This window comes from Macaca nemestrina, chromosome 2, assembly GCF_043159975.1.
Source record: "Macaca nemestrina isolate mMacNem1 chromosome 2, mMacNem.hap1, whole genome shotgun sequence".
Classification (NCBI taxonomy): domain Eukaryota; kingdom Metazoa; phylum Chordata; class Mammalia; order Primates; family Cercopithecidae; genus Macaca; species Macaca nemestrina.
In genome coordinates this window covers 96,068,867-96,081,683 of record NC_092126.1, presented here as the reverse complement: position 1 = coordinate 96,081,683, position 12,817 = coordinate 96,068,867, and the positions used below count along the sequence as shown (strand labels likewise).

General features: G+C 39.9%; 1 protein-coding gene across 8 annotated transcripts in view; it reads left to right on the top strand.

Moving 5' to 3' along the window:
- LOC105480104 (methylcrotonyl-CoA carboxylase subunit 1) overlaps nt 1-12,817 on the top strand; it is an 86,338-nt gene that overhangs the window by 17,542 nt on the left and 55,979 nt on the right. For 4 of the 8 annotated variants that reach the window (XM_071091335.1, XM_071091336.1, XM_071091333.1 and 1 more), the window contains 3 exons: nt 9,906-10,027; nt 11,029-11,176; nt 11,266-11,387. In XM_071091335.1, coding sequence (XP_070947436.1) covers nt 9,906-10,027; nt 11,029-11,176; nt 11,266-11,387 — 392 coding nt within the window. The remainder of the gene's footprint in view (nt 1-9,905; nt 10,028-11,028; nt 11,177-11,265; nt 11,388-12,817) is intronic. The other 4 variants (XM_071091337.1, XM_071091338.1, XM_071091339.1 and 1 more) reach the window with 2 other exon arrangements.

The following is a 12,817-nucleotide window of genomic DNA, read 5'->3' as shown; positions in this document are numbered from 1 at the left end:
CCTCAGTTATCTGAAGTAGCTCCTGAGCATGAATGTTTTATAAAAGTGCTCCATTTTTTTTTTCTGTTGTACCAAGAGTTAGGAACTTTATTACAGGTACTAGAAAATCGGTGACAAGTAACTTAAATGCATATAGCAAGTTATTTACTAAATACAGGTACTCTGTGGTTGACCAAAAGGAAGCCCATATGTTTTAAGTATCACAGATGAAGGTAGGAAATTCTTGGTGTCAGGTCTCAGGGTCTGTCCAACCCATGCTGAAGTCTGAGGAGAGTGGGTGGATGAGCAGAAAAAAGACTTAGGGGGCCATAGGCAGGTGAACATGGTTTTATTCAGCAGCGGCTCTTATTAGCAGCTTAGTTACACCAGCTCTCTCACACTGTTCACCTTTATCTTAGCTGTCTGCTCTGGCTCTGTGGCTCCTGCCACTCCCATGCTTGCTGCTGCATAGCTGGCTCTCCCTTGCCTTCAGGGTCAGCAGCTTAACTCTTTTTCTCTCTGGGCATGAGCAAGCCAAGCTGTGTCCTGGCTCCCACCTGTCCGGCTGCAAGACGGACAACTTTGGCTCTCCCTCTCTCTCTCTCTCTCTCTCTCTCTCTCTTTCTCTCTCTCTGGGCGCCAACACTCCCACCATGTCAAGCCATGTTGAGCCGAGCTGAGCCCCAAGAGCCCCTGAACAGCGTTAGCCAGGCAATTATACCTTTTACAGACAATAGTGGCATAAAGCCAAGTATGAGCTTACACAAACAGTTATATAACAAGTGCAGTATGTGCCTGCGCTGTAAATTTGCTGAGTCATGCAGGCCTGGATATCCCCCTCAGCCTATTCCTTGACCAGAGCACATCCATGTACCTTACACTTGGTAATAAGAATTTAAAGACCATGACTTGTCCGCTTCACCATGGAAAGGACACTTCTCATTTTTGCTTGAAGTTTTTGGCAAACTCTGCTTGAGGGTAGAACCAGCAACTTTGCTTGTATGTGTCTTCTTGAACAAGTTACAGAGCAAAGTAAATACAAACTAAAAGTTTGGAAGAAATTATTTTGGCAGAGATTTAAGGAGGACAAGAGATAATAGTTTTCTGTGTTTACTAATAAAGACATGTTAGTACTGTGCAATGAACAATCTCAACAGGTTTGCAATCCTGTGACCCACCAGGGTGAAGTGGCAGCTCAATACATGCCTGAAGCAAGGGAATTAGCCCACTGGTAATAATAGTGGTGCTGTTGTTTTCCCTTTTAATCCATTCAGATGCTCAAGAACATCATGGTTTGGGTATATTAAATTTTTCTTCCTAAGAGAAATTAGTTAAACTTCTTAAGGCCGTTCCCAGAGTGTACGACTGAATTTTATCTTCGCAAGGAGATAGCTCCTTTTGTTTTTAGTTATTGATGTGGTTTTGCTGTGTCCCCACCCAAATCTCATCTTGAATTGCAACTCCTACTATTCTGACATATCATGGGAGGAACCCGGTAGGAGGTGATTAAATTATGGGGGTGGATCTTTACTGTGCTGTTCTCATGATAGTGAATGAGTCTCATGAGGTCTGATGGTTTTAAGAAACAGGAGTTTCCCTGCACAAGCTCTTTGCCTGCCGCCATCCATGTAAGTTGTGACTTGCTCCTCCTTGCCTTTCCACCATGGTTGTGAGGCCTAAACCTCTTTCTTTTGTAAATTGCCCAGTGTCAGGTATATCTTTATCAGCAGCATGAAAACAGACTAATACAGAAAATTGGTTCTAGTAGAGTGGGGTGCTGCTGAAAAGATACTTAAAACTGTGCAAGTGACTTTGGAACTGGGTAACAGGCAGACATTGAAACAGTTTGGAGGGCTCAGAAGAAGACAGGGAAACGTAGTAAAGTTTGGAACTTCCTAGAGACTTGTTGAGTGGCTTTGCCCAAAATGCTGATAGCAGTGTGGACAGTGAAGTCCAGGCTGAGGTGGTCTCAGACGGAGATGAGAAACTTGTTAGGAACTGGAGCAAAGGTGACTCTTGTTATGTTTTAGCAAAGAGACTGGCAGCATTTTGCTCCTGCCCTAGAGATTTGTGGACCTTCAAACTTGAGAGAGATGATTTAGGGAATCTAGCAGAAGAAATTTCTAAGCAGCAAAGCATTCAATTGGATGCTATTAAAGGGATTCAGTTTTATAAGGGAAGCAGAGCATAAAAGTTCAGAAAATGTGCAGCCTGACAATGTGATAGAAAAGAAAATCCCATTTTCTGAGGAGAAATTCAAGCTGGCTGCAGAAATTTGCGTAAGTAACAAAAAGCCAAATGTTAATCCCCAAGACAATGGGGAAAATGTCTCCAGGGCATGTCAGAGGTCTTCGTGGCAGCCCCTCCCATCACAGGCCCGGAGGCCCAGGAGGGAAAAAATGGTTCCTTGGGCCAGGCCAGACTGCTGTGTGCAGTCTAGGAATTTGGTACCCTCAGTCCCAGCTGCTCCAGCTGTGACTAAAAGGGGCCAAGGTATTACTTGGGATGTTGCTTCAGAGGGTGGAAGCCCCAAGCCTTGGCAGCTTCCACGTGTTGTGGAGCCTGTGGGTGCACAAAAGTCAAGAATTGAGGTTTGAGAACCTCCGCCTAGATTTCAGAGGATGTCCAGGCAGAAGTTTGCTGCAGGAGTGGATCCCTCATGGAGAACCTCTGTTAGGGCAGTGCAGAAGGGAAATGTGGGGTCAGAGCTCCCACACACAGTCCCTTTTGGGGCACTGCCTAGTGGAGCTGTGAGAAGAGGTCCACCATCCTCCAGACCCCAGAATGGTAGGTCCACTGACAGCTTGCGCCATGTACCTGGAAAAGCCACAGACACTCAACACCAGCCTGTGAAAGTAGCCAGGAGAGGGGCTCTACCCTGCAAAGCCACAGGGTGGAGCTGCCCAAGACCATGGGAACCTACCTCTTGCATCCATGTGATCCAGATGCAAGACATGGGATCAAAGGAGATCATTTTGGAGCTTTAAGATTTGACTGCCCTGCTGGATTTCAGACTGGCATGGAGCCTGTAGCCCTTATGTTTTAGCCAGTTTCTCACATGTAGAATGGCTGTATTTACCCAATGCCTATACCCCCATTGTATCTGGGAAGTAAATAGCTTGCTTTTGATTTTACAGGCTCTTAAGTGGAGGGGACTTGCCTTGTCTCAGATGAGACGTTGGACTGTGGACTTTTGAGTTAATGCTAAAATGAGTTAAGACTTTGGGGGGCTGTGGGAAGGCATGATTGGTTTTGAAATGTGAAGACATGAGATTTGGGAGGGGCCCAGAGCAAAATGATATGGTTTGGCTCTGTGTCCCCACCCACATCTCATCTTCAATTGTAACTCTTATAATTCCCACGTATCGTGGGAGGAACCCAGTGGGAGGTAATTGAATTATGGGGACAGGTCTTTCCTGCACTGTTCTCATAGTAGTGAATGAGTCTCATGAGATCTGATGGTTTTAAAAATGGGAGTTTCCCTGCACAAGCTCTCTTGGCCTGCCGCTATCCATGTAAGACATGAATTCCTCCTCCCTACCTTCTGCCATGATTGTGAGGCCTCCCCAGCCATGTGGAACTGTGAGTCCAATAAACTTCTTTCTTTTATAAATTGCCCAGTCTTGGATATGTCTTTATCAGCAGTGTGAAAACAGACTAATACAGTTATGAAAGGAGAACATTTATCTAGTATACCAAAAAATTCCATCGAATTCAGTATCTGTTAAAAAGAAAGGAGACTAGTAACACATACTCTGGAAATGAAATTAAGGAAACGGTTACATTCACAATAGCAATCAAATACTTAGGAAAAAAGTTAGCAAAAGCAGTTCAAGACATATTTACTGAAAACTGTAAAACATTGCTGAGAGATACTAAAGAAATTCTAAAGAAACAGATATTTCATCAGAACACTCAATATTATTCAGGTGGCATTATATATTTAATGCAATCTTTATAAAAATCCCAGAAGGCTTTTTTTTTTTTTAAAGTAGAAATTGACAAGCGAATCCTAAAATAGCTCAAGAGCCTAATATATACCTAAAACAATTTTTGAAAAGCTTAACTAATTTGTAGGGTTTAGACTGTCTCAGAACTCATTATGCCAGGTGCAGTGGCTCATGCCTGTAATCCCAGCATTTTGGGAGGCCAAGGTGGGCAGATCACTTGAGGTCAGGAGTTCAAGACCAGCCTGGCCAACATGGTGAAACCTTGTCTCTACTAAAAATACAAAAATTAGCCAGGCATGGCAGCAGGTGCCTGTAATCCCAGCTACTTGGGAAGCTGAGGCAGGAGAATTGCTGGAACCCAGGAGATGGAGGTTGCAGTGAGCCAAGATTGTGACATTGTACTCCAGCCTGGGTGACAGAACAAGGCTGTATCTCAATCAATCAATCAATCAATCAATGTATCTACAATAACCAAAACAGTGTGGTATTTGTATAAGGATAAAAACATAGGTAAAACAAAAATAAACTCACACATATGTAGTCAATTGATTTTTGAATAAAGATGCTAAAGTAGTTCAATAGAGGAGAGTTTTTTAAACAAATGTTGCTGGAGTAATTTGATATCTCTTTGTAAAAAGATGAACCTGAAGCCTAGTCCTAGACTCTTACATCTTAAACAAAAAAATTAACTTACAATATATCATAGACCTAAATGTGAGAACTAAAACTGAAACTTCTAGACGAAAACATAGGAGAAAATCTTTGAGACCTTGATTAGGCAAAGATTTCTTAGACATAATACTATAAGAAAGGTTCATGAAATAAAAAAAATGGTAAATTGACTTCAAAGCTTGAAACTGTTGCTAAGAAACCCAATTTTTAAAAAATGAACAAAATATTTGAATAGATCCTGCACCAAAGAAGGTACACAAATTACCAGAAAGCCCATTAAAAGATGTTCAACATATTAGCTGTTAGGGAAATACAAATCAAAACCTCAATGAGATACCACTTCATACTCACTAGGATGCTATAATCAAAAAGAGATGATAACAAGTATTGGTGAGGATTTAGAGAAATTGGAACTCTTCTATGTTATTGATGGGAATGTAACCTGGAGCAGCCACTTTGGAAAACAGTTTTGCAGTTTCTCAAAATGTTAAACGTAGAGTTACTTTATGAACTAGTAACTCTACTTCTTCAGTATGTATCCAAAAGAAATGAAAACACATCCGCACAGAAATTTATGCCTCAACGTTCATAGCAGCATTATTTATAGTAGCCAAAAAAGGAGGAGCAACGCAAATGTCTATCAACTGATGAATGCATAAATAAAATGCAGCATAGCCATACAATGGAGTATTATTTTGCCATCAAAAAGGAATGGATTACTGATTTGTGTTAAAAAAAAAATGGCTGAACCTTGAAAACATTTATGTTCAGTGACAGAGCTGGTCACAAAAGACTGCATATATTATATGATTCCATTTATACGAAATGTTCATATAGGTAAATCTATAGAGACAGAAAGTAGATTCACAGTTGCCTAGGGCTGGGGGTTTATGGGGAATGAGAAATGGCTAATAGGCACAGGATTTCTTTTTGCAGTATTAAAAACTTACATTATTAGATCTTGGTATTTTAGATTATAGTGATAATTGTGCAACTATGAGTATACTACAAATCATTGGGTTGGCCGAGTTTTATGGTATATGAATTGTATCTCAACAACTATGTTTAAAAAGTGCAGTAACACTATGCACCCACTAGATTGGCCAAAATCAAAAAGACTGACAATACAATATGTGGGCAGGGATATGGATACCCTTGAAAGCATCATAAATTGCTGGTGGAAATGCAAAATAATATCATCCCTTTAGAAAAGTTAAATGTATTCTTACCATATTATGACAAACAATTGCACTCCTGGGTATTTTCCCAAGAGAAATGAAAAATATTTTCACACAGACTTGTCTGTGAATGTTTATAACACCGTTATTCATAATAACCACAAACTGGAAAACAATTCAAATGAATGGGTAAACAAAATGTGGTATATCCATATAACAGAATCCATATTATAAAAAGAAATCATCTACTGACACACTCCACAACATGAATAAACCTTGAAAAATTATGTGCAGTTGAAGAAGCCAGACACATAATACTGTATGATTCTGTTTATATGAATTTTTTTAAAGGCAAAACCTTAGAGACAGCAACTCAGTTGTTGCTTGGGTGTGGGAACAGATTGCAGGTGGGCACATGGGAACTTTTTCTAGTGATGCAAGTGTTCTCAAACTGGATTGTAGTGATAGTTGCACAATTGTATAGATTTACTAAATTCACCAAAGTATAAATGAATGAATGCTATGTATTATAAATCATATCTCAAAAGAAAACCCAAACCAGGGAGGACTAGGACATAGACCTGTTCGTTTTCATAGTGTAGATGTTTGACCGTTTTATACAAAATACCCAAATTGTGAGAGAAAATATTTGCAAACTTTGCATCTGACAAAAGTCTAATATCTAGTATCTATAAGGAACTTAAACAGATGTACAAGAGAAAAACAACCCCATTAAAAAGTGGGCAAAGGACAGGTGGGCACGATGGCTCATGCCTGTAATCCCATAACTTTGGGAGGCTGAGGCAGGGGGATCACAAGGTCAGGAGATCGAGACCATCCTGGCTGACATGGTGAAACCCTGTCTCTACTAAAAACACAAAAAAATTAGCAGGGCGTGGTGGCGGGCGCCTGTAGTCCCAGCTACTTGGGAGGCTGAGGTAGGAGAATGGCGTGAACCTGGGAGGTGGAGGTTGCAGTGAGCTGAGATCACGCCACTGCACTCCAGCCTGGGCAACAGAGCAAGACTCCGTCTAAAAAAAAAAAAAAAAAAGTGGGCAAAGAACATGAACAGGCACTTCTCAAAAGAAGACATACATGCAACCAACAAACATATGAAAAAAAGCTCAATATCACTGATCATTAAGAAATGCAAATCAAAACCACAGTGAGATACCATCTCACACCAGTCAGAATGGCTATTATTAAGAAGTCAGAAAAATAATAGATGCCAGGAGGTTGTGGAGAAAAGGTAACATTTATATGCTGTTGGTGGGAATGTAAATTAGTTCAACCATTGTGGAAAGCAGCAGGGTGATACCTCAGAGAGCTAAAAGCAAAACTGCCGTTCAATGCAGCAATCCCATTACTGGTTGTTTACCCAGAGGAATGTAAATCATTCTGCCATAAAGACACATGTGCATGTATGTTCATTGCATCATTCACAATAGCAAAGTCATTGAATCAGCCTAAATGCCCATGAGTGACAGATTGGATAAAGAAAAGTTGGTACATAAACACCACGGAATACTATGCAGCCATAATAAAGCATGAGATCACATCTTTTGCAGGAACATGGATGGAGCTGGAAGCTATTATCCTTAGCAAACTCACACAGGAACAGAAAATCAAATACTGCATGTTCTCACTTAGAAGGGGGAGCTGAATAGTAAGAAGTTATGAACACAAAGAAGGAAACAAAAGACATTGGGGTATACTTGAGTGGGGAAGGTGGGAGGGAGAGGAGCTGAAAAGATAACTATTGAGTACTAGGCTTAATACCTGGATGATGAAATAATCTGTACAACAAACCTCTGTGACATGTATTCACCTGTGTAATCTTCACATGCACCCCAAACCTAAAATAAAAGTTAATAAAATAAAATTGAACTTTGGTTTAAAAGAAATAAAACTCCACACTGGCTGCAACTTGTGACTATCCAGCATTTTATCTGTATCTGGCATTTTATTGTTTCCTGTCACTAGGATGTGGGTTTTTCTATTCGTATGAGTTTCCCAGATATCTGAAGCTTGCCCCTTTAATTTTGAAATGTTCTTTGAGTGTAACTATTTTCAAATAGTATTGGTGAAGCGTTTGTCTTTTTATATTGTTTTGGTCATAATTATAATACATGTTAGAAGAACAAATCCCCTCAGGGCTACTGATACTGGAGAGGGAGTGACTTCATCACTCATGAAATCATCCAAGCCCACTCTGCCTTTTGCCTTCTTCTGTTTCTTCCCTTTTTGCTGTCAGTGTGTTTGCTCTTAGAAATCTTGCTGTCCTTCAGTTACTGAATTTCCTGTTCTGTGGGCTAACAACCGAGTAAGTATGTTCGTTAAAATTCTGAGTACATTAGAAGTAACTAGGCTGAAGTCTGAGGGATGCCCTTTTCACTAAGAGTACACATACAGTTGTCCCCCTTTATCCAAGGTTTCTCTTTGAGTGGTTTCAGTTGCCTGCAGTCTACTATGGTTTGAAAATATTAAATGGAAAATTCCAGTAATCAACAATTGATAAGTTTTAAATTGCACGCCATTCTGAATTGCACAGTGAGATCTTGCACGGTCTGCTTTGTCCCTCCCAGGATGCGAATCGTCCCTTTGTCCGGTGTCTCCACGCTGTCTACACTCCCCAACATAGTCACTCAGGAGCCATCTAGGTTATCAAATCGACTGTCATGGTACCACCATGCTTGTGTTCAAGCCACCCTTATTTTATTTAAATCATGGCCTCAAAATGCAAGAGTAATGATGGTAGCAATTCACTTATGCCAAAGAGAAGCCGTAAAATGCTTCTTTTAAGTGAAAAGGTGAACATTCTCAAGGAAAGAAAAATATATATATGTATGTTGAGATTTCTTGGTTCTTGGTAAGGACCAAGTTTCTATCTGTGAAATTGTGAAGAAGAAAAAACAAATTCATGTTATTTTCCTGTTGCACCTCAAACTGCAAAAGTTACGGCCACAGTGCATGGCAAGTGCTTAGTTAAGATGGGAAAGGCATTAAATTTGTGTTTAGAAGACATGAACAGAATCATGGTCCAATTGTTATCAGTCCAGTTCTGTAGTATTCATAGTTTCAGGCATCCACTAGGGATCTTGGAATATATCCCCCCTGGATAAAGGGCACTCCTATAGACTTTAATACATGACTTTCATTTGCTTCTTAGCTTTTTTCTGGAAAGATGACATTGATAGATAGTGACCTGAAGATAAGTGAGGTATTTATTGAGCTAGTGTTCTCTTTGGGATTTTTGGATGCCATGATTTTAATTCTAGGCCAGTTTTACAGAGACAGAATAGACAAATTTCCCTTACCACTCTGAAGCTGTTTACTCCTTGACATTCTATCGTAATTGCAGTGTTGTTTTAAATTTAAGTATACAGAAACTTCTGTACCATATGATCTAGCAATTCCACTTTTGGTATACAACTAGAAGAATTTAAAGCGGGGACTCAAACAGATACTTGTATACCAATACTTGTTTTTCATAGCAGCAGTATGCACAATGTGTAGAAATAACAATGTCCATCAAGAGATGAATGGGTAAACAATATGTATACAAACTGGATATTATTCGACCTTAAAAACAAATGGAATTCTGATACATGTTACATGAATGAACCTTGAAAACATTATGCAGGTGAAATAAGCCAAACTCAGACAAATTATTATACACTTCCACTTACATGAGGTACTTTGGCTAGACAAATTCATAAACACAGAAAGTAAAATGCTGGTTACCAGGCACTAAGGAAAGGGAGGGAACGGAGAATTATGTTTGGAGATTAAAACATCCTGAGGATGGATGGTAATGACAATTGCCCAACATTGTGAGCGTACTTAATGCCACTGAATTACATACTTAAAAGTAACTAAAATGGTCAATGTTTTGCTATGTATATATTATCACAATAAAAAGAAATATAGATTCATCTGGTTTAGGTAAGGCTTCAGAGCTTTCACATGAATATTTCAGATATTTCTTTGGAAACAGATTTTAATAGAAATCATACTATTAGCAGTGTAGGGAGAGGCCTCCCAGAGGAAGACAGCTTCACCTGCATTAAGGTGTTGCCAGTTGAGCACTAATGAGTAAGTTTTTTATTTTATTTCTCATTTCTAGGCTATCCATCCAGGATATGGTTTTCTTTCAGAAAACATGGAATTTGCTGAACTTTGTAAGCAAGAAGGAATTATTTTTATAGGCCCTCCTCCATCTGCAATTAGAGACATGGGTATAAAGAGGTATGAGTTTATATCTTTTAAAATATAACTGTGTAAAGGTCAGTTGAAATAGTTTGGGCCAGGCATGGTGGCTATGCCTGTAATATCAGTGTTTTGGGAGACTGAGGCAGGAGGATAGCTTGAGGCCAGGAATTCAAGACCAGCCTGGGCAACATATTGAGACCTTGTCTCTAAATTTTTTTTTTTAATTCAGCCAGGCCTGGGCACAGTGGCTCACACCTGTAATCTAGCACTTTGGGAGGAAAAGGTGGGAGGATCGCTTGAGCCCAAAAGTTTAAGACCAGCCTGGGCAACATAGGGAGACCTTGTCTCTACAACATTTTTAAAAAATTCCAGGCTTGGTGGCACATGCCTGTGGGTCCAACATCTTGGGATGCTAAGGTAGGAGGATTGGTTGAGCCCAGGAAATCAAGGCTGCGGTGAGCTGTGATCACACCATCATACTTCAGTCTGGGCGACAGAGTAAGACCCCATCTCAAAAAAAAAAAAGATTTCAGCTGGGTGTGGTGACACACACCTGTAGTCCCAGCTGCTTAGGAGGCTGAGGCAGAAGGATCACTTGAGCTCAGGAGTTTAAGGCTGTAGTGAGGTGTAATTGCACCACTGCACTCTGGCATGGGCAACATTGTGAGACCCTGTCTCTTAAAAAAAAAAATAGCTTGTTTTACCCATAATAGATATTTTAATTCTACCCTTCTGTTGTCATAGGCGTAAGTTATTTATCTGCGACAGGGAAATTCCATTGAGTTACAGAAAATACTTAATGTTTCTAATCAATATATTAGTATTTTGGGATTAAAAATAGGGTGAGATGAGCTACCACATGAATTGGGGGAAACTAACTAATAGACATCTTGAATTTGTATTATTTTGTCATCTCAGACTTGATGTTTTCTTTAAAGGGTTCCATCGTAATTTATAGACTGGGCTATATTTGTGTTTCTCTTGAATGAAACAGTTTATAGAATTTGGGGCATGTTGTTTGCTTTCCCACTCTAAAGCACATCCAAATCTATAATGGCTGCTGCTGGAGTACCTGTTGTGGAGGGTTATCATGGTGAGGACCAATCAGATCAGTGCCTGAAGGAACACGCCGGGAGAATTGGCTATCCTGTCATGATTAAAGCCGTCCGGGGTGGAGGAGGAAAAGTAAGACTGTGCATGCTTGTGTTTGCCAATTCAGGCTCCTCTTCTTTGTTTTATTTATGTTGTGGTCATAATCATCTTTTCTCTCTTAGGGAATGAGGATCGTTAGATCGGAGCAAGAATTTCAAGAACAGTTAGAATCAGCGCGGAGAGAAGCTAAGAAGTCTTTCAGTGATGATGCTGTGCTGATCGAGAAGTTTGTAGACACACCGAGGTGGGCTGACCTTATTTTTCTGACTCAGAGTTGAAAAATTAAATTATAAAAACAATGCATGCACATTCTATAAAATATAAAACTATAATAGTATATAAGATTATTATTATAAGTTTCCCAGTTCTGTCCTGTGATGTAACCACTGATTGTAGGACGGTATGCATTCTTCCAGGCATTTTCTATATGAATAGAAACCTATAGTGGCCGGGCACGGTGGCTCAAGCCTGTAATCCCAGCACTTTGGGAGGCCGAGACGGGCGGATCACGAGGTCAGGAGATTGAGACCATCCTGGCTAACACAGTGAAACCCCATCTCTATCAAAAAAAATACAAAAAATTAGCCGGGCGCGGTGGTGGGTGCCTGTAGTCCCAGCTACTCGGGAGGCTGAGGCAGGAGAATGGCGTAAACCTGGGAGGCGGAGCTTGCAGTGAGCTGAGATCCGGCCACTGCACTCCAGCCTGGGCGACAGAGGGAGACTCCATCTCAAAAAAAAAAAAAAAAAAAAAGGAAACCTATATATATATATATATATACACATACAGCAAACAAAATACATACTTGAGAACAGTGAATAGAATCTTTCTTTTTTTTTTTTTTTTTTTTTTTGAGATGGAGTCTCTCATTCTGTTGCCCAGGCTGGAGTGCAGTAGCATGATCTCGACTCATTGCAACCTCTGCCTCCCAAGTTCAAGTGGTCATCCTGCCTCAACCTCCTAAGTAGCTGGAATCACAGGCACACACCACCATGCCTGGCTAATTTGTGTGTTTTTAGTAGAGATGGGATTTTACCATGTTGGTCAGGCAGGTCTCAAACTCCTGACCTTGTGATTTGCCTGCCTTAGCCTCCCAAAATGCTGAGATTACAGGCGTGAGCCACCATGCCCGGCCAGTGAATAGAATCTTATACACTAATATTATTTACTAATACTATTATCACAGACATCTTTCCATGTCAGTAATTATAGATCAGCCTCATTCTTTTTGTTGGTGACCTAGTGGTTCTATGATCTTAATATACCATTAATTCATTCAGTATGTTTCTTGTTGATGAAATTTAGAGTTTTTTCAATATTAGCAAATTATTGTAATAAATTCAGCTATATTTATAGAACTCTGTCAGTTGAGATGCTCAGGAAATGGAAGTAATTTTCTAAATTGAATTATAAGTGATATACTAATAATAATAGGAGCTAACACTTATATTGCACTTACCATGTGCCAGATTTTAAGTATTTTACACATGCTAAATAATCTTGCTGTCCTTATAATTCTAATATAATTCTTACAACAATCTCATTAGGTAAGTACTGTTTTCATTTTACAGGTGAGGACACTAAGCTACAGAGTAGTTGTGTTGTGTTACTTGTCTGAGGTCATTCAGCTGTTAAGTAGTAAAGCTGAGATTTGAACCCAGGCAGTTTGACTCCAG